Source organism: Thunnus thynnus, chromosome 10 (assembly GCF_963924715.1).
Source record: "Thunnus thynnus chromosome 10, fThuThy2.1, whole genome shotgun sequence".
NCBI lineage: Eukaryota > Metazoa > Chordata > Actinopteri > Scombriformes > Scombridae > Thunnus > Thunnus thynnus.
Window position 1 is genome coordinate 14,290,711 of NC_089526.1, and position 21,819 is coordinate 14,312,529.

General features: G+C 39.5%; 3 protein-coding genes across 4 annotated transcripts; 2 read left to right on the top strand and 1 right to left on the bottom strand.

Moving 5' to 3' along the window:
* Positions 1–689: 689 nt before the first annotated feature.
* On the top strand, positions 690–5,144 carry LOC137191266 (glutathione S-transferase kappa 1-like). The gene is made up of 7 exons (XM_067601233.1): positions 690–896; positions 1,844–1,925; positions 2,023–2,151; positions 4,054–4,199; positions 4,302–4,418; positions 4,510–4,603; positions 4,895–5,144. Exons 1-7 carry the CDS (start codon positions 828–830, stop codon positions 4,942–4,944), a joined length of 687 nt encoding a protein of 228 aa, XP_067457334.1. The 5' UTR covers positions 690–827; the 3' UTR covers positions 4,945–5,144.
* A 1,421-nt stretch (positions 5,145–6,565) lies between these two features.
* Positions 6,566–12,880, top strand: styk1b (serine/threonine/tyrosine kinase 1b). Of its 2 annotated transcripts, none has more exons than XM_067601234.1 (10): positions 6,566–7,184; positions 8,125–8,180; positions 8,475–8,645; positions 9,295–9,627; positions 9,778–9,959; positions 10,118–10,192; positions 10,664–10,872; positions 11,054–11,094; positions 11,207–11,303; positions 11,412–12,880. In XM_067601234.1, exons 2-10 carry the CDS (start codon positions 8,126–8,128, stop codon positions 11,602–11,604), a joined length of 1,356 nt encoding a protein of 451 aa, XP_067457335.1. In that variant the 5' UTR covers positions 6,566–7,184; position 8,125; the 3' UTR covers positions 11,605–12,880. The 2 variants fall into 2 exon arrangements, with proteins under 2 accessions (XP_067457335.1, XP_067457336.1); XM_067601235.1 differs by having other exon boundaries at positions 6,566–7,179.
* A 96-nt stretch (positions 12,881–12,976) lies between these two features.
* Positions 12,977–19,738, bottom strand: phc1 (polyhomeotic homolog 1). The gene is made up of 14 exons (XM_067601236.1): positions 19,586–19,738; positions 18,526–18,647; positions 18,290–18,400; positions 18,134–18,199; positions 17,892–18,035; positions 17,184–17,396; positions 16,292–17,020; positions 16,052–16,187; positions 15,769–15,947; positions 15,587–15,650; positions 15,391–15,478; positions 14,868–15,033; positions 14,036–14,276; positions 12,977–13,938 (listed from the first exon to the last, which is right to left on the bottom strand). Exons 2-14 carry the CDS (start codon positions 18,640–18,642, stop codon positions 13,787–13,789), a joined length of 2,406 nt encoding a protein of 801 aa, XP_067457337.1. The 5' UTR covers positions 18,643–18,647; positions 19,586–19,738; the 3' UTR covers positions 12,977–13,786.
* Between the last annotated feature and the right edge of the window lie 2,081 nt (positions 19,739–21,819).

Genomic DNA, 21,819 nt, shown 5'->3' on the forward strand with positions numbered 1-21,819 from the left:
TAAGTTGCTCTGTGTAAAAATGTATTTAAAAGTTGTCCAAATGAGTCAAATCAAGTAGATATCTTTCAACATTACAGTCTTATTAGTGCCAAAGTCCCTCTTTTTGTTACTATACTTTCACCGCAGCTCAACAGGGAAACACTGTCCGAGGAAACACAAAGAGGGAATTTGATGCTACAGCTACGGATAAACTTTTAAATGCACTTTTGTACAAAATGACTGTGTGGACACTGTGGATTTCGCCCCCATCACTTACATTGAAAGCACATTTGAAGATCTTTTAATAGTCAGTATGAACAGGAGGAATGATTACAGAGAGGAAAACATCTGTCAGTGTTCATATAGACACCTGACTGTTGTTTTAAGACTGACTTGAAAATTGTGAACCTGTTTCTTAATTAACTGCTTACAATAATACTGAAGATATTCGTTTTGACTGCTAATGTGCTGCTACACACTCCCGTCCAGTAGACGACGGTAATGCAGACATAAGCCGTGTGGCCACTGCCAATAAAACAATAGAAGAAGAAGAAGCTAGCTCAATAGCTAATTGTAAATATGTATAAAATATGTATCGTTACAAATTGTGACGACGGTTCCAGCTCATTTTGCATCGATACGTCCGTTAAAGCCAACTAAAGTGATTGTCTGTTTGTAAACGTGCTATTTCATAAAGATTTGACTTTGAAAACATGACATTAAGCAGCCCTGCGTTACGTTAGTTGAACTTTGGCACACTGAGCCGAGGTTTCCTGCAAGTAAGTTAGCGTTGGAGGAGACTCTTTGTTGTTATTGATATCGAAAGCAAGTTAAAAACCGAGCCGAAGATGACATCCAAGAAAGTGATCGAGTTGTTCTACGATGTTGTTTCTCCCTATTCTTGGCTTGGCTTTGAGGTTTGTGCCTTTTTGGAAACGATGGAAGAGGTTTTCACATGTTTTACTGAAGTAAAAGTACCAGTACAGCAGTGTAAAGGTACTCATTACAACTCCTGCATGTAAAATCCTCCTTAAGTAACGTTAAAATACATAAGTATTACCAGCAAAATGTACTTAAAGTAAAAGTCCTCATTTGGTCCCTCTGATTGATATATTATTACATATGACATCATTAGATTATTAATACTGAAGCATCAGTGTTAGAGCAGCATGTTACTGTTGTAGCTGCTGGAGGTGGAGCTAGTTTGAACTACTTTATATACAGTTTAGTAGTTTAGTCCAGTGGTTCCCAACCTAGGGGTCAGGCCCCTCCAAAGGGTCACCAGATAAATCTCAGGGGTCGTGAGATGATTAATGGGAGAGGAAAGAAGAAAAAACAAAGTTCGGATACGCAGATTTTCAGTTTTTGGACTTTTTCTCTGATCTTTGATTGTTGGTGAAATATTGGATCATTTGAACATTTATAGAAACGAAACCATGTGAGAAATTTAGAGGGAAAAATCACTATTTGGTGGAGCTGTTATCAACTCATAGACATCTGAAATGTGACCCCGACTACACACTGCTTTTTGTAAGATGTCAAAAGCCAAAAAGGTTGGAAACCACTGGTTTCATCTTTAACAATGTGTTGTATTTTAAAAGCTTGTTATATTATCCATTGTGTCAAATCTTCAGTTGAAAAGTAACTAAAGCTGTCAAATAAACGTATTGGAGTAGAAAGTACAATATTTCCCTCTGAAATGTAGTGAAGTGGAAGTATAAAGTAGCATCAAATAGAAATACTTAAGTAAAGTACAAGTACCTCTAAATTGTACCTAAATATAGTACTTGAGTATATGTACTCAGTTACTTTCCATCACTTTTTATTTACAAAGTCAAGCTTTACGCAGATTGTTTGTTTACAGGTCATGTGTCGCTACAGAAACGTGTGGAACATAGATCTCAAACTGCGCCCTGCATTTCTGGGTGGAGTCATGCAAGGCTCAGGTAGGAAAGATTATTAACTTAAACAGCCTGTTGCATGTCCATATTCATGTGGAAGCTGTTACTACTGTCATATTTCAATATTTATCTTTCATGACAGGCAACAAGCCCCCTGGACTGGTTCCAAACAAATTCGTGTATATGACGCAAGATCTGAAACGCTTGGCACAGTATTTTGATGTCCCCCTGCAGTCTCCATCTGACCCCTTTGAGGCCATGTTCAAAAAAGGTACGTAGATCATAAACTGAGTGACCATATCCTGATTGACCTGCTTCTGGACCCCCATTAACCCCTGTTGTCCCCCCTCTCTGTGCATTATTTACATTAGTCCTGGTCACAGGTTTGCTGTGTAATTATGTGATTAAAGGACAGGTTCACAATTTTTCACAGTCAGGTGCCCAAAGGAACATTGAAACAGGTTTTTCTTGCTATAATCCTCCTGTTCATGCTGACCATTAGAAGATCCATTCATAATGTACTTACAATGTAAGTGATTGAGGCCAAAATCCAGAAGACTCCTTCTGTGCAAAAATGTATTTAAAAGTTTATCTGAAGCTAATATGAAGCTTCATCCAAATGAGTCAAATCAAGTAGATATCTTTCAACGTTAAAGTCTTTTTAGTGCCAAAGTCCCTCTTTTTGTTACTATACTTCCACCGCAGCTCAACAGGGAAACTCACAGAGGGAATTTGATGCTAAAAAGACTGTAAATGTGTCAGATATCCACTTCATATGACTAACTCAGACTGCTGAAGCCTCATATAAGCTTCAGATCAACTTTTAAATGCATTTTTGCACATAATGACTGTGTGGACACACTGTGGATGTTGGCCCCCGTCACTTACATTGAAAGCACATTTGAAGGGGATCTTTTTATTGCCAGTGTGAACAGGAGGAATGATTACAGCAAGGAAAACCTCTTTAGTGTTCATATGGGCACCTGACTGTTGATTTAAGACAGATTTGAAAAATTGTGAACCTGTCCTTTAAGCTCAAATTAATTTAAGGTACATACACCATGTAAGCACAATATCAGCTGAAATAATAAAGGTGGTGATACTGAAATGTGGTTTCCTGAAGCATAAAGGATTCACAAAACACTGTGTTGGAAATAAATTCATATAATCTGTGAGACAGTGAAGGTGCTCATGGACACACGGTGTTGATAGACATATAATTTGCCTACGTGTGTCGGCAACAAAATCTACAGTAACTGTGCTCATGCAATTGCAAAATGACAATTTTCTTCAACTCCACAAGTAGTATAATCCATTAAGTGTTTGTCTGACTCAGTGAACCTTTTCAAGCCATTTGTGGTTTCAATTGCAAAACAAAGAAGAAAACTGCTTCGAACATCATCGGTCATACAATTTTTGCAATTTTGAAGCAAACTCAGACACTTTGGATCGATTGTCACTGCTTCAGAGTATTTAATCAAGGTATCAGAAGATCTAAAATCACTAAATTAAAATATTACAACTAGATTTTTACAAAAGGCCACTCCAGACAAGACAAGGCCTCAAGATTAGATAGTAAAGCAGGACCCACATTATTATGCCAGATGATTTTGTACTTTTTAAGATTCAAGATTTCAAGATTTAGTTTATTGTCATTTTCTTGTGTTCATGGGGGAGCACAGTCTGTTAATGATCCTGACTGCTTGCGGGTAAAAGCTATTTAGCATTCTGCTGGATTTGGCACAGATGCTCCTCTACCTCTTTCCAGATGGCAGGAGGGAAAACAGATATGGGAAGGGTGGTGGGGATCCTTGATGATGCTGAAGGCTCTGCGAACACAGTGTTGATGGTAAATCTCCAGCAGGAAGGGGAGAGGGGAACCAATGATCTTGCTAGCTGTCTTCACTCTCCTGTTCAGATGATTATTTGGACACTTACCGAACCAGGAAGTGGGACCGTAGGTTTTAGTGCTTTCAATGGTGCCTCTGTAGAAGGTGATGAGGGCTGGAATGGGGAGACTTGCCTTTTTAAGTCTCCGGTGGTCTTTAGTGGGGCTTCTGGGGCCCCTAAGGTGTATAATCCAGTCTTCAATTAGATACTAGTGTTACTATTTATTTAGTGAGAAAAGCTAATAACAGTGAGTTTATGGTCTTCTTCTGTTTTCTTCTTGTAGGCTCCTTATCTGCAATGCGATTTGTGGCAGCAGTGCAAGAGAGGGAGACGGGCGGAGACAAGCAGGTGGAGCAGGTGTCTCGGGAGCTGTGGAGGAGGATCTGGAGTGAGGACAAAGACATCACCGACCCTGCATCGCTGTCTGAGGTACTGCTGACTTATCCAGCCTGGATGCATTTGAAAAGGGTACATTTATTCATAAAGATAAAGGAGTTTTGTCACACTGTTGCCTTTTTTTTTTTTTTGCAGGCAGCGATGAAAGCAGGATTGCCTGACAGCGAGATTAAAGAACTGCTCAAACTATCCACCTCAAAGGAGATCAAAGACAAGCTGAAAAGCACAACACAGGAGGCACTTGATCACGGGGTCAGTTGTCCTCCAGCTCTTCTTGCACATTCAGGCAGTGGACAGTGTAATGAATGTCATGAACTATATCGCTCCTCTTAACTCTTCCCAGTCGTTTGGCTTCCCCATGATGGTGTGTCATGTGAATGGAAAGCACAAGATGTTCTTTGGATCAGACAGATTTGAGCTCATGGCCCACTGCATTGGTGAGAAAACTGTTGCATTATACATCATTGAAAAAAACACTAATTTACTGCTAAACTGACAACATAAAGATTAAATGTACTTTTCTCTCTTTTAGTCTTAACTGTGATGCTTATGAGAAATTATTCTGTGATCATGATCAGTTTTACTTAGACACTGATAAACATTTGACAGCATAACAAAAATCTATTGAAGCTTTTCTCTTCTGTTTCTGTTCGCAGTTCAATTCATTAACAGTTCAAGCTGAAGCTCTCTGAGGTTCTTGCTAAATCTAAATTTGTCGTCTGTTTCAGGGGAGAAGTGGCTCGGACCTCAGCCTGGAAAATCAGCTGCCAAACTGTGAGATGAAAGCTGCCTTCAAACTCTGTTGGGATGCTTCGCTAATTCTTCAATCATGTCTTTGGTTTTCCAGAAGGAATCGATGCATTGTTACATCCAAACATTATATTCCCGATTTCTCACTAACAAATAATAGTGTGAAGTAATGTCACATACCATTTTACAGCGTTGTAATGTGCTTATTAAAAGGAACATTGACAACTTCAGGATAATTAATGAATTGTACTTGGGTGATTCTTTGTCTTTACTTTCAGCGCCACCATCAGGTCAAAATTTCAGCTTTCCTAAAACTTTTTACAGGTTTACCTGCTAAATTATTGACATTCCCATTAAGGTTAGGTGGACTGGAAACTGTGGTGGCTATAGGTATGAATGCACTGCATGTGGTTTTCTATTTGTTTATGTCTTGTGGAGGATTGACGAGCTGTCCAGGATGTAACCTCCTCTTTCCTAATGTGAGCTGGGATATAGACTCGCGCCTCCTGCAGCCCTGAACAGGATAAGTGAGTGTAGATCATGGATGTTTGGATTAATGGATTAAACCTTAGTTATAAAACATTTCAAATGTAAAATGACATGTCACACCTCACGCAGAGTTGATCATTTTCAATTTAAGCTGGGAATTTATGTCTTTTTCTTTTTAGTCACTAAAATCTGGAGTGAGTCAATGTTCACTTTTTGACAAAACATTTTTCAGACATAATGCATGTGATTGCTCAATTCGTGCTTAATATTACAGTATTTTTGTTGTTATTTAATAATCAGATATACATTTCAACTACCACTGATCAGATTTAAAAAACATCAGATGAATAATGTATGACAGTTGTCCATTCTGGTACAAAAAATAAATAAAAGGGGTGGATAAGTGTGCAATGTCTCTCTACTTGTTCTATTTTCACATTTTTAGAATTACGCTATTCAGCCTCACACTATTCACGTGTTGGCACCCTGAATTCATTTATTTTGTTCCTCATTTCTTGATATGTAAAACATTGTGTTGCATTTGTAAATATTGCACACCAGTACAAACTTTATAATCAATGATTTTCAGTCCACTCCTCTTGATTTGATTAATCCGTTTATTTTCTCCATCGTTTATTGGTGGCCTCATCTCTCCTTAATGCTTCGATGTTGCATCATTCCGTTTTCGTCTTTCCTTATTGTCTTACTGTTGTCTTATTGCTGTCGTAAACGTGGGACCGAGATAAAGACCTTATATGTGAATAGGTTTGCATGAAGTTAAAGTTTAATAGTTTAATAGCATAATTCTGCATATGGTTAAATATGAAAAATACAATTAATATACAGTGGCATTACAGTATTATTAAATATAAAAACAGCTTAGAGTAAGTGATTTTTAAAAGATGTTTCTTTTTCACACTGTGATATTAATTTCAATTAACAAAAATTTGCTTTGATTAGGTTCATAACTATCTTCAGTGCTACACATGCACTTCAAAAACATCCCTTTCACTAATAAACCAGTGTCCACATACAGTATGCACAGGAAAGGAGTCACTTCCTTCTTATTTATTATCTTTATTTGTTTTTATTTGTGTCAGGGTATGATATGTCATAATAAGGCACTATTGAAACTGACAGTATGCTATTTACATATTTTTTCTAGATATGGGATTATCTGATTGGAAAGAAATGCAGTTTATTGCTGACTGAATACTCCAGAGACAGCAAAGCTTGTCATACGAGTTTCAGAGCAATGAAGGCCAAACATTCTTAACAAAAGGCTGGAGACTAAAAATGACAAGGAGCCGCAGGACCAGTTTTCCCTGGACAAAAGAAGAGATAGGTTGGGCCAGAAGTAGCTAACATATGCCGGCTTCAGAATAATAGGAAATAGCAGAATGTGGCAGAGCAAACCCCAAGAAAGACAGGGCAGGACCGTTGATTACCATAAACCTGATATGACTGTGATCGCCTCTTGAACTGAAAGAGACAGAAAGAAGGAAGGAGGAAGGGGTAAATAGGAGAGGCGTAGGAAGAGTTGCAGGTGAGGAGGGTGGAGTTAAGAAAACACTGAAGGTAGACAAACAGAGAGCCGCACATTGATCCCTTGAGCCTGACAAACCGCCTGAGAAAAACAAGACAATGAAGATCTGAAGATACACATTCAGCTGGGATGATGTATGAGAAGTGCCTGGCCGTATGAAGGACGGAGACATGAGTCTGCACTAACAGGATCTTTTTTTGGGAGGGATTTAAGACACAACTGAAGGAGGTAAGGTGAGGATGTTGTACACTAAATGTATCTTCTATTATACTCTCATTGTCTCTGTTTTTTAGTCATGTAATATATTGTTATGGTAACTGTGAGGTAAACTGGTGTTAATATGAAAGATGTTAATTTAACTGTGTGTCTCACTCAGGTCTTTTAGTGATCTTCATGATGACATTTCTTTCTATCAGTTGGGGTGTGAGCCGGTGCTGCTTTGCCATTTTCCCTTTGAGTGTGTAGTGCAGCACTATCATTAATGTTAAAAAATGCAGATGGACAGGTTTAGAGATCTTGGATCTGACGTAGAAGGATGATCATGTGACTGAAGTGTGTTGCTGCAGTGTCACTACATTTAAAACAGCTATGAATTCAGATATAAGATAGCAGAAGATGCCTCAGTTGGAGATAATTATTTCAGTACACAGCTTTGGTGAAGGGATTGTCTTGTAGTTAAAGTAGCTCATATAATATTACTCCATCTAAAGATTGACCCAATGTTAGAGAGCTGAGCAGTAAGTCCAAAAGGATTAAAGTTCTGTGACACAAGAGAAGATGAAATGAATAAAAGCAATGTGGTGAAGGTATCTAGGTTGGCAGGAAGAAAAGGTTTGGCATACCTCAGAGACAGTGATACAACACCTGAAGTTCCTGGTCTCAGTTACACGTCAGACACCTTCTCATACTGGTTACCTGTAAGAGTCATGTTACTATTTGCAGATTCTGCAGATTCAGCTTTCAGGACTACCGCTTAATAATTTTAATTAATCATCGGCGTGTATTTGTTTATAAGCAAGAAAGACTTAAATGTCTTTAGTAAATGGATAATATCCTGAAGTTGTTACATAAATTTAAGAAATGTATTGAGTCAGATTGGCTTTAAGGGCGAGGAGTGCATAAAATATCCTTAGCTTTGAATAATCTATTATCATCTCTTTTAACTTTTGACAGGATGTCTTCAATATCAGAAGCAGACTTCCACTGCAAGCCTGGAGACACTATCTGTGGTGAGTTATCAGCAGAGAAGAAACTTTTTGCCACTAACCTGGGCAAAGTCAACATTATGTCCACTAAATGTATTCAATTAGTTATTATAGTCATTTTGTCATTGTCTGAAAATACAAGCCACAATCTAGTCTTGCTAAATTTTCCCTTTAGTTGACGGATGAACAACCTCACATCCTGACAACCTGAAAGCCTCATTTGCTGTACAAACAAACATGTTTGCTGCTTTCGGTCGATCGCAGTCTCGCTGAGTGATTATGAAGATGAACATCCTTGTGTCTGTGCTTATCTTGCAGAGATCCGTGTGTATGAGCAGGAGGTGATCATCGTTCCCATTTTACTGCTGGCCAGCTTCCTGGTCACTCTGGTCTTCATTTTCCTCCTGCGCTTTTGTCCAGAGAAAGTCGACCGCGTCCGTCCGCAGGCCTCTAAGGCAGCCTCCAGGAGAGTGCTGCATGGCATCGATGGTAAGAAGACAGAGAAGAAGTTAGGGTGTCAGACTAGATTTAAATAAATGAAACAATATCGTTTCTTGTAACGAGTACTTTCCTGTTTCTTGCTGTTTGCATGAGGTGTAGTTAAATATGCACATTTGTAAAGAAATATAATCCCTCAAAACTTTTTGCAGTATTTTCTGTTTTACAGAATCTTTTCAAAGTAAAATTTGTTTCATTTTTCAACATTTGCACAGTGTTTTACATCCTATTCTGCAGAATTTAATTCAAATAAAGTAAACTACACTGCAAAAGTAATCACATTCTTCCTTACAAATAAGAGATTTTTCAGTTACACAATTTTACTTACAAGTTGCGGCTGTGGAGTGTGCATGCAAATCTTAATTGTTATTCTGCTTTTTTACCACCGTACCTATCAAACATATCCATATTCTTAGAGTCTGGGTTTTATTTTGTGTTTATAAAGATATATCAATTATGGATTTGAGGAAAAATGGATAATTTTGCCTATTTTAGAGCTTTAATATCCACTCTATAACATAAATACCCCCCTGGGATCATTACTGTAAGTGCTCTATCTTTCTTGGTTTCAGTCAAACACTACACAAAGACTAATGCTAACTATTCTTATTCTCTCCCCGCCTTAACTCTCTGTCTATAGCTCCACCAGGTATCAATGTCCTGGAGCATGAAAGCATTGCTCTGGACGTGCCCAGTTCCTACTCCACCTTCCACCCCCCAAACACTTACCCTGCCAAAAACCTCTCCACGTCTGTGGACACACCCTCCTTCCCGTCAAGCCCCCCACCGCAGCCCTTCCAGCCCAGTTTCAAACCCATTGTCCAGCCCAGAGAGTTGCCCCGCAAGAGGCTGCCTGAGTCCTTCAACCTGGTCACTCCTCTGCCTACTGCCTTCTCCCTGCGCTCCGACTCCACTGTGTCCCTCTATAGGGCCCGTATGGAAAACAGGAACGTGGTACTGCGGGTGCTTAATGGTGAGAAAGGGTTAAACCTGCACTTCATTTAATGGATGTGTGTTTGTGAATAGCCCCTTTGGTGGATTTCAAGATTGTTGGTAATTTCTCATCTGATTTCAGGACATTTCTTTTTCATTTTCATCTCATTGTCATTCTTACCTTTTACAGACTCTGCTGACGCCACAGAAAGACACAGCTTCCTGGGTTTTGCATCCTTTCTGACCCAGCTTGGACCCCACCCTTTCCTGCCAGAGCTCCTTGGTGTGGTCTCCTTGCGAGCTCCTCTGGTTACCGTTGTGGAAGAGCTGGAGAACAGAGACCTGCTCAGCTTCCTGTGGCAATGCAGACAGGTACGTCTGAAGTTTATTTTTAAAGAGTGTATATATACCGTATATACAGTTATAACCATATAGTTAAAGTAAAAAAGCATTCAAAGAAAGAAAAGAATAATTGTTTCATCATCCAAATGGCAAAGTGCAGCATAACTCATTGGTGTTTGTGTTTTCAGGAACAAGTGGATCCTCCATGTGAGATGACTGAGAGACGAATATTTACTATGGCCACACAGGTGGCCGTAGCGCTGGTCAGTATACTAATATAGGATAAATATGTCCTAACCTTTTTTAGACCACATGTTTGACTTTCAGATCAGTCACTGTACATACAATGAACCATTCCCAACCCCATCTCAGCATTGACTTGTTGACGAGATTCCCCTACAAAGATCATATGTCATCCCAAAGGTTACATACATACATACTTTGTAGAAAACAGAACAAACTTTATATATCACTTTGGGTATGAGAAGCCGTGCCTATAAAATTCATAGATATTTGTGAAACCATTTTTAAACATTTGTAACAATCAAATTAAACTGCTTTTATTCCATTCGTTGTTACACTCCTGATGAATCTATGGATCGGTCCCAGCAGTACTGACATACTGTCTCAACAGTTGCTCTCATAGTGCAGTGTCTGTGTTTCTACTGGAGGAACTTTACACAATAATCTGAAATGTTTTATCTTGACACGTCTTTATCTTGTTGCCCAATCAGGAGTTCCTTCACAGTAAAGATCTTCTCCATGGAAACATCCGAGCCCGCAGTGTACTGGTCAGCAGTGCGTTCACGGCCAAGCTTTGGGGCCTGCATGGAGTCTACACAAGGAAGAACCAGGGAGTCACTCAGAGAGACGATCCCAGCATGAAGAAATGGCAGGCGCCAGAGCTGCTAGCCAAGAGACCTGCCAGTCAGAGCAGCGATATGTGAGTTTATCCATTTCCATCTCCGTCTACAATTTATATCCTTCAGTACAAATGTTGCTGATGCATAAAATGCTTAATGATTAAAATAACAGAGATATGAAATGCATGTACTGTAAGTATTATTAAGGGCACTTACTGAATGGAAGGTTTAACTATTATTTTTATGTGTGTCCTTCTCTAGCTGGTCATTTGGCACCTTATTGTATGAAATGGCAACACTGGGTAAGTTGTAATTTAGCATTTGAGAGCATAGGTCATAAATAATAATAGACTTATAGAAATATATTTACTAGATAACTAGTACGACCTACTACATGTACTATTTTCTGTCCAGGTGAAGCTCCGTTTGCAGAAATCTCAGTTAATGAGCTTTTACAGTTTCACCAACGAGGGAAAAGTCTGAAAAAACCTTCCAACTGCTCCAACACGTTGTAAGTATCCACTGCACGCTCCAGATAACACACATCCAAATCTGAAGCAATTGAACCATTACAGAGTTCCCATCTTTAACAAATTCTCTGTAAAACTCTCTCACACAGGTACACCATCATTAAGGGTTGCTGCCAGTGGAAGTATCAAGATCGACCCTCCTTAGCCGAGGTGAAACGCAAGCTCGTCTCAGGAGAGAAGAGTGCCTCAGACAAAGTCCTCAAGGTGCCGGGGAAAGTTAACATCGAGCAGTACCTGCAGGAGGCAGGATACGGGGAAACCAACAGCTACACTGTTTTCTGATCACTGCCTGCAAGGGCGTAGCTTTGGTTTGAGGAGCTGCATTTCTACATACATTTAGGGACTACAGTCCCAACTAAAACAAAACCTGGGAAATAATTAAGTTGGTCTTCATGCTAATTCTGCCAGAATAGTACTAAATATGCATAAGAAAAAGCGGTCTTACTGTCTGTGTTGTTTAACCCATAACTTTACTGAACTTCACATGTTGAGTTATTCAGTTATGGGTATATATACAGTAAATATTATGAAGAATAGGACTGGCAGATCTATGGTACATTATTGTGGCACTATCAATAGATATTGTGTCATTTGCAACTTCAGTCACAACAGACATATACAAAATGTATCTAAGAATATAAAACTTTTTTAGAAGTCATACACTGTCAATACCTGTATATAAAAGCAATGTCAATGAATGTATTGGCTTTTTTATATAAGTCTAGTGTGTATTTATCTTTATTATGAGTATTAGTTATACCTGAGACCAGACAGGCTTTGGTTCTACCTTCTCACAGTGTCACTCAAAATACAAGCCTTTTGTAATCCCCTTTTTTGTGATCCTTCAAGAACTTCTTACCTTCATATATCCATACTTAATGTTAAATTTAACTGCCGCTGTTGGTGTTTCACTCTTATAAACCGTCCCCAGTGGAAATTACGCCCCAAACTGGCCTGCGAGAATACTGCACTATGCTCAAATACCCCAATGGTGCACCTTTGCAACACTTTAAGGCACAATAACAAGTGTTCAAAACTGTTTATTGGTGTTTTGGGCACTGAAATTGTTCCTTTTTTTCTGTTATTTATTCTCCTACTTCAGGTTTACACAACTTCTAAGAAAAACACTTCTAAGTGCTTGTTCATCTTTGGGAAACATTAATTTTCAGATAAGTCAGACCTTACTAATGGGTGTCTTTATCTGTAATATCTAAATCTGTGAGGTTCAGTTGGGGAAATACAACCAGTAATTTTGTAGTAGTATATGTAAAATACAGTATGTAAACTTGACCAATGTACAGCTGCTGCATCCTGAACTTGTAGTGAAGATTGTCAACATATGATGGTTTACAAATCTCATTTACAATATGAAACGAATGTATATTAACAGATGTAATATTTGTTATATTTTTTGTATAATTCTATATCAGGGAAAGTTGTGGGAATGAAGGAAAAAAATCTATGTATGTTATTATACTCACTGTCTTAAAGTTTTCTGTTTCATGTGGACATCTATGAGAAATGAGTTCAAACTGTTTACATACACTAAAATGTGAATAAATACTCATCACAAAGACTAGAATGACTCATTTTCTGAGGAATAAAAGCATGCATGCATACACACACACACACACACACACACACATACACCTGCTTCCAGTAACAGGTATTTTGTTTATTTGTAGTACTGCATACATGTACACAGAGCACCTCCACTCAGCCCTTGAAAGAGCAAACCATGAGGAATACCTATTTTCAGGTAGTTAGGTTGATTAAAGCTACTAAAAACGATATATACATGAAAAAATAATTTTGATTGTAGTATATAAAATGGAAAAGATACAAAACTAAACTTTAATAACTGGTAAAATTAACTAATTGACATACCAGGCTTTTTGAGTGTCCTTTGCTCAATGTGATTGCAGCCTGGATTGAACATCTATGGTAAAAACAACCAAACAAACAAATTACTACTAAAAGATATATTTTAATGAAATGGATCAACGTTGTTGACATCACTCCAAATCATAGCACTAAAAGTTAAAGCACCGTTTGAAATACAGCAAGAAGGCAACGTTTCGGGTGAACTGTCCTAGCTGGGAGACCTAGCACCGATTACTGCAGGCTGGCAGATTTGCACAGTACAAGAGTATACATACAAAAGGACAAACACTATTTCTTGCTACTGACATGAATACTTCAGACTGTCCATGCTCACCACCACTCACACGTAACAGTAAAACATGTTTTTGCACATTCAGAGTCCAGAAAGTAAACTGTCCATCTCTCCACATGATTGATGGGCCACTGTTGTATTGTAAAAAAACAAACAAACAAACAAACATCCTCACTGTCCTCATAGATCTCAGTCTTAGGTTTTAACTCGTCAGGTCAGCTATTAATTCCAGTGAGAAGTCCTCAATGAGAAAACAACCCTGGTTTCCCCTCTGAAGCACTGACTGCATCATTCACGCAGGCTGTTGATGGAGGCACAGATCTTGAGAGCAGGACCCAACTTGATATTCATGGTGGAAATGAGATGGTCCTCTCGCAGAAGCAGCAAAGCCTGCCCGTCTATTTCCTGTGACAGGAACTGGGCAGCTAACTCCTCACAGCCTGGACAGAAACAGAAAGACGGGAAGATATAACTGACATGAGTTGAACTTACAAAAGTGAAATGAACTCAGCTGTGATTTGTTCACTATCTACCAACCTTGAAGTGAAGAGATAAATCTGCAGACTTCTTCCACACTCCACTGAGCAGGCGTTGCTGAGAGGAAGTTGGCTCCTTCCAGCGGGAGGCTGCCAGGTGCTGAGCTATCAGACTGAGGAGCGCTGTTCTCCGCTCTGGAGCAGGAGTGTGAAGAGCTTGGGGAAAGTGAAGGAGAGTCGTCTTCCTCCTCTTCCTCTCCGTCACTGGATACATCCTCTGAGCGACTGGACTCAGAGTGACACTAAATCCAAAAAGTAGAGATTCAAACACAAAAGGAAAAGATAAAACTTCAGAGAGTAAACTGCGCTTGTTGACAAAAACAAACACGATTCAAAAAATTAAGTTGGTTTTATTAAATATTTCTCTTATTGTCAACAGGTTCAGTGAAAGACCAAAACCAACAACGTGTTACACAAACTTGCACTCAGACCCAAGCCTGTTTGTTCTCAGTGACGGTATAAGACATGTCACGAATAATACATTCAAATAACAGTTTCATTCATTACTGTACATTACTGTGAATTGTGCCAAATGTGACCTAAACAAGAGTAAATGGTGTATTTGTTGGGGACTGTTTTCAGCTGCAGATTAATACACAGTTGGTGCTTCAGTGAGTATTAACAGCAGCAGTCTGGCATATAAGGATTGACTCAAAATCAACTATAGTTTTTGGACAACAATGGAAGATGATGCACTGGGGAATAAGATATATCAGGTTTTGGCTACAAAGACAATTCTTGTTAGAAGGATCAAGTCATTTTAGGTTTTGGTCTATTCATGAGATTTTTCTGATGACAAGAATCTCACCAACCTTATAAACTACAGATCTTACCTTAACAGGTAGATGTCGGCTTGATATTTTATTAATATCAGAACTGCTCCTGCGAGAGGGGCCCCGGCGCCTCGCAGCACTCTCGGTGGGTGCTGGAGGCGGTGCCACCCCTGCACCACCTCTCCCTCTGCTTGTCTTGAAGTGTTGGCTGCAGCTTACATTATACCTGTAAATACAGATGCACAGTCAATACATTTCAGTATGTATGGTAATCACCCAAGAATTACCAAAAAAAAAAAGGTTTGTGAAAAACTGGCAAGAAATATTTTATATGATGTTGTCACATTTTCCTTGGTTTTGGTTCTGGTAAATTTGCGAACAGCTTGCATGTTTTTACTCCAACCAAACACACTTCACGATGTGCTAATCAGTGGCATCACCTGGTAAAGTCTTGTTAAAGTCTGAAGTGAAAACTTGCCAACTGTTGGTATTTTACATATTGTTGCCTATCCTTTGTATAGCGAAAAGAGTTTTTGAAGACACTGCTGACATGGAAAGCTTTAGGATGTAAAGGAAAATTTACCTCTTAGCACAAGTATTCGAACAGAACCTCTTTGATCCTCTGAACTGGCTGGCTGGAGCGAGACTTCCACAGTACTCACACTTCAACACTGGAGAGGAAAGGGAAATCAGTATGTAAATATTGGCCATGAGCTGAATCATGTATAATACAGCTTTATGGTATCATACATGGTCATTAAAAAAAAACAGACACTTACATGGAGCTCCGTTCTCTGAGCGGCCAACCAGGGCAAAATCTCTATCTTTGAGGAGTCCAGCAACCTGTCAAGTCAAATCAGTCAGAGACTTTTTTAACATGTAAGAGTGCACAGCCAGTGCCATTCAAATTTAAGTGTTGACTCCAAGTGAGCAGTGTGCTTTCATGTCAGGGAACACTTACAGGGAAAGGCTCAGCTCCCTCCTGGATGACAAAGCCCTCTATGAGATGGGTGAGAACTTGAGGTTTGACCACCGCCTGAGGAACAGGTGCTCTGTCTTTGTCTCCGTGCCCGACTCTTGACAAGGGCAGAGGCAAGGACAGGGTGGGAGGAGAAGAGAAGGCAGCTGCTACAAGAGGAGCTGATGAAGAGTGAAAGAAACAGGGAACAGAATGAGTTTCAACCACATTTCCAGACTTACAGTTACAATATTTATGCTTGATTTAGAGATGACGGTTGATATACCTGAGTCCTTTGTCGGGGCCGGGGATAACGGAGGAGCAGAATCTTTCATCGGTGCTGAGTCTGAAGATTCTGCTGTCATCTCATTTGGTGCATCACAATCAGACTTTCTCTTCAGAGAGCCAATGGCAGGCTTTGTCTAATTGTATTTGGGGTAAAAAGCAGGAAAAAAAATGATTGTATGATGCTTATTCTCACACCAAAGCAGTGTCTACTGTCACTGTTGTCTACAGTTGATCTTACCATAGTTGTGGCACTGTTGTGGGAGACTGCGTTCACATTCCCACCAGCTGTACTGTCCTGGGCTGCACTGTTTCGTGTCTGAGCCAGGGCCACAGCCTGCACGTTTCCTGCTAAGCACTGCCTGGCTCCCACGAGCTGGACAGGAATGTGGGGAGGGTTGTGGCTGTTGCTAGGTGGTGCTGGGAGAATGGGAAGTGGGTGTCGAGGGGGCAGCTGCACCGGTAAGCGCTGTCCTTGTGCCGTCTTGGGCTGGATAGGCACAGGACCTTTGTCTGCCGTTGTGCTGGCCTGTTGTAGGGGCTGCACCACCAGAGTCTGCGTGTTAACGTTGGCTTTTGGGGCCACTGAGCCGATGGGGTAGCCCTGGGTGGAGGTAGGAACATTAGAGGTGGGCACCAGGATCACAGGGGCAGCCGAGGAAGACAAGAGGAGTTGGGAGAGAGGGAGTGCTGGGGAAGAAGAGGAGGAAGGAGCTACAGTAGCAGCAGGAGTAACAGTCATTGCAGCCTGGCTTCCAGCCTTTACAGCCATACTGTTGGCGGTGGACTGCTGAGTAAAGTTGGGTTTGGCCATCTGTTGTTGCTGTTGTGGTTGTACTTGCTGCTGCTGGGGGAAAGTCTGCTGCTGTTGACCAAGAGGAAAGCTGGCGGCATCTTTCCTGTCTGGGAGCTCAGACTTGACAGCAACGACTCTGGGAGTGGAAGCACAGTGTAGGGCTAGATTCTGAACCTGGAAGATAAAGAAAGGACTTGTGAAATGCATTTTATAGTTGTGGGAGGACTATTTGACTCCACTCATCATGTCTCTTTACTGTAAACTATCAAAATATTTAAGACTATCTAACATTAAATAGTCCAGAATTCACATTACAGGTAGGTAATGGTGCTCAAACCTGATCACTGTCAGACTGGGCACTGGCTGTGGTAGGAGCAACTTCATGCTGTGGCTGTTGTTGTTGTTGTTGTTGCTGCTGCTGCTGCTGCTGCTGTTGTTGCTGCTGCTGCTGCGGCTGTGTCTGGGCAACTGTTGCTACAGTTGCTGTTGCTGTACCACCAGGCATGAAGATGAGCTGAGAGGCAAGGGGAGCCCTGAGAGAACGGTTGACCTGTGTAGATGAGCAGGACAGATGGTCAATGTTGTGGATACCAAATATTTTAGTGAATGACTCCTCAATTACACAGACTTCAAATGTGGTAAAAAAGAGAAAGAAGAAATGACAATTTATTATGTAATCACGGAAAATGTGGAGTGGAAAAATGGTTGCCATTGTACTGATTTTACACAGTTCTTCTGGGAGATAAAAAAGTATCACTGGTAATCTTAAGAAACTTTCTCTTGGACATTTTTTGTTGATGGAGTTTAGTTGAATCCTCTGCTGTTTCTGCTCTTGCAGAAATAATATAAAACGTCTCTAGTTATGAGTCGCAGTAGATACCAATCTTGACAAACCCAAGAGCAGATCCTTTGAACCACAAATCAATAAGCTTTTGTGAACAGAATTAAGATTGAATTATGATATCTTAAGAATCCCAATACTCATTAATTTCATTGATTACTACTATAAAACGGACACAAGACAATATATTTTTTTAAAACTCACCCTAAGATACATCTGCCCCTGTCCTGCTGAGTTTCCACCCAGCAACACTGACTGGTTGAGAGCTGTCGTTGTCGCAGAGGTGGCAGGACCGTGGGGACGAGGATTAGTCATGGTCCCCCCTGCAGATGTGGTGCTTAGGTTGACCTGGGAGAAATAGAAAATTATACATTTTAATACCCAGCATTTTCGAATATTAGCTGCACAACTGATAAGTCAAACAAAAAAATAACATAAAACCTTACAGTGGTAGGCGCCTGGGACATGCTGTTATTTGGAGTATTGGACTGGCGACTAGCTGCAAGTGTAGCCTGATTGAAAAAGAGAAATGAGAGGGGAGTGAGGTTTCTGCTTACCATGTTTTTTTACTGTCTGCATTTTCTTCTCATTGCTCTAGTTACCTGTTGCACAGCGGCCAAGTTGTGGAGTTGGGCACTATTGATCTGCTGCTGAAGCATGAGTTGCTGAAAGTACTGAGCTGCATTTGGCTGCCTTTGCAGAGCTTGGAGAGCCTGAACAAACAAACAGACATGCTTTACTACTTATCCAACCATCTTTACATTCAAATGCAATTATTAATTCTAGATAACAGAAGTTAATCATTTTATTCCATGTATGCATTTATTCATGCACTCACCTGCACAGCCTGTCTCTCATACAGAGACATATGGGCTATCTGGGGTGGGCGGGAGTTCCCACTTGTCTGTGGATTTCCATTGGTGGTGCCCGTGTTTTGGTCTTCACCTGCATCCATGGTAGCTGCTCAAAACACAGAAGCTGCTCACCAAAAGTAGTAGTGACAGAACACTTGCTATATACACAATAAACACTTCTGTCTATTGCATAACTATAAAATTAGTATGGAGACTTGTTGAACATGCACTTTGGAAGCCTTCACTGGTGCCACACATTGAAAGCTGTTTTACAAGCTTAATAAACAAGCTCAAATACATTTACATGTGAAAATGCATATAATCAGTTACAAGTGCACTGAGGGCATTAAGTGCATTACTCAGTACACAGTACATTAGGTGCATTGAAAAGCAAACTGTGAGCACTCAATGAGATTCAAGTACATCCGACACAGCTTTGCAGTAACACGATTATTTTTAACAGAGGTGCAGAGGGAAGGGTTATCATTCAGAGGGCCCATGAATCACTGCTAGCTACACAACTGCATACAGCTTTAACTGCATATAAGCTTGGAAAACGCAATTAGTGTCCCAGTTTAACCACTAATCGTGGCGAGCAGGAACATTGTGGTATTTTCATGAACAGACCTGATGTCAACGTGATAGATGAAGGCGAGAGAAAGAACAATATGGAGGAAAGCAGCTCAAAAACACCAAGAAAGAATGAAGCTAGCCAGCTGTGGCTAACTACAATGGACTATGCCAGTTAGCCATCCCCAAACAAAAGTCTGGCATAACTTAGAATAACTAAAATACACTAACGTTTGTAACATGGCTAGAAAAAAAGACCGTGAGCAGAAATTTAGTATGGAAGTAGAAGAGCAGCTAGTTTTGGTGCTTATTAGCAGAAAAGGTGCAGCGTTAGTTTAATAACAGGCTGGTTAGCTACTTAATTAGCAATGCTAGGTGGTTGCTGTAGGCAGAAAGCTCTCAGTTTAAGCTACATCACTATCAGCCATGCAACAAGTCGTCGTTTCATGTGTCTCAGCGTGCTTGTGTGTTTACCTCTCCTTGATATTTCTGTTCTTTTCACAGTTTAATGTAGTCGAGAGAAATTCCCCGATCTTGGTTTTGACTGCAAACAACGACAGCCCCTTTCAGGGTTTTTGGCTCCAACGAAACTCCACCCCTTCTTCTCCTTCTTCTTCTTCGTTGAATTTCTTCAGTTTGCATCCACAATGTTGCATTGCCGCCACCTACTGGATTATGCGAAGAAATGCCACCACAAACATTTCTTCATGTTTTTTTTCGTTTTTTTTTTAGTGTTTGTGTGCCACCTGCTGTTTAGACGTAAAATTTCTAATTTGCCTCTGGAAAACAAAACAGTTCTGATATGGTCTCTTTTTCAGAAAGAAATTACTTTCCCACAGACAAATTGAACATCAGCACACACAGAGATTTGAAATAATGCTCTTTCACCAAAACTTGTTCAATAAAAATATGGTTAAAAGGTTTTTACAAAATATTAAATGAAAGCACCAACAATCAGTTTAAGACTGTGAAATGAAATGGATCAGGGACTCTCACAAAAAAGAGGATGATATTTCATTGACATATAAGGTAGCCCTTCTGTTGTACAAAAAACAAGCAAAGGCAATTTAAAATACTAAAGAGATAATATTATAACCCGTCACAGCTATATAAAATGGGCAAGGGATGACAGTAAATGGGTAAAATGCTTCTCCATCTGTTGTGTGACTGCAATACAATAAAATATCTTTGGTTTGGCATAACAAAGCAAGCAATAATCCACACTAATACAGCCATTCACAATCATGTATATTGGGAGATTTGCATAACTTCAGCGGAGAATCATTAAAGAACAAAACAATCTTTCTCTCGCTATGTATGGACACAAAGAAGGTAACCATGAATAACTGGATTGTTTTAAATACACCAACTCAGAAAGAATGGACCACTGAAGCAATAGAAATGAAATGGTAGCCTTTAGACTGCAAAATAATGACAGAATATGCCGAAACATGAGCGCCAGTGGAAAAGTACTTAATGTCACTATAGAAATCAATACAAGACCACCATTTTTAATTATTTTATGTTATCTTATTTCCCTTTTTTGACTTGTCTTCTTTTTCTGTCAGTGCTGCTCTACAGTGTTGACAATGCATGTTGCCTGTGCTGTAGGATGTAATTACAGTGAGAATTGAAGGATAGTAACAATGTTTATGACTGATATTGTTTGAGGGGTGTGTAAAGGGTTGGTTCAGATTTGTAAATTGGTTTAGGGGAGGTTAGAAATGGTCAGAGTCTATTGTTTGCTAATTAATTGTCAGAATTCTCTATTTTCTGTTTTTCTGTTTGTATTTTTGTGAGTCAATAAAAAACTAAAAACATAAAGAAGAAAAAAAAGCTGTAGTTCATTTTAACAGGGTTTACAGCTGCGGTAGGCAAATGGAAATGCATATATTGAGTTTAGCATAGAAATACTTTGTGACTATAAAACCTTTTTGGTACACATCTGTTGGCATAGTTACTGTCTGGCTTCTGGTTTATAAACACTTCAATGTGGAGCAAGAACGATTTGATGATAATAATATCTTTATTTATATAGTACTTTGTAAAAACATTGTTTACAATGTGCTTAACATTGCACATTTATAAACAAAACACAGTAAAATCGCACACGAATAATCAATGCATTTTTAATTTAAAGCATTAAAACAAAATATAATGATGCCCACAGAATAAGGTAAAGGAAAAGAAAAGAAGATCAATGGGAGAAGTAAAATCATGAGTACTAAACAATAAAAAATGGTGAAAGACGACATCACATAAAGCACATCTGTAAAAGTACAGTTTTAGATGAGATTTAAAAGTGTGTAGAGTCTGCGTAGAGGCTATAATGTAATTTTGGGGCCTTGACTGAGACCAACTGAAGGCGTGAAAGTAATTTTTGGCTGAATCCTGCAAGTAAATAGTTACAATAATCAAGTCTGGAGAAGATGAGTGTGTGAATAACTTTATCCAGGTCGTAGCGAGAGAGCATGGGTTTTATTATATTATGATTGGTGGAAAAAGCATGATTGAACTATTTTCTCGATGTGTGGTTTGAAAGTGAGGTCTGAGTCTAAGGTGACACCTAGATTTCCTGCTTCTCCAAAATAATTTATAATAAAATGTGGTGTGTTAGCTCCAAGTATTAATATTAACACTAATATTGATTTAATTGAAAAAACGGTTAGCCACTCAACAATTAATATCATTAAGTTTGATTTGATAAC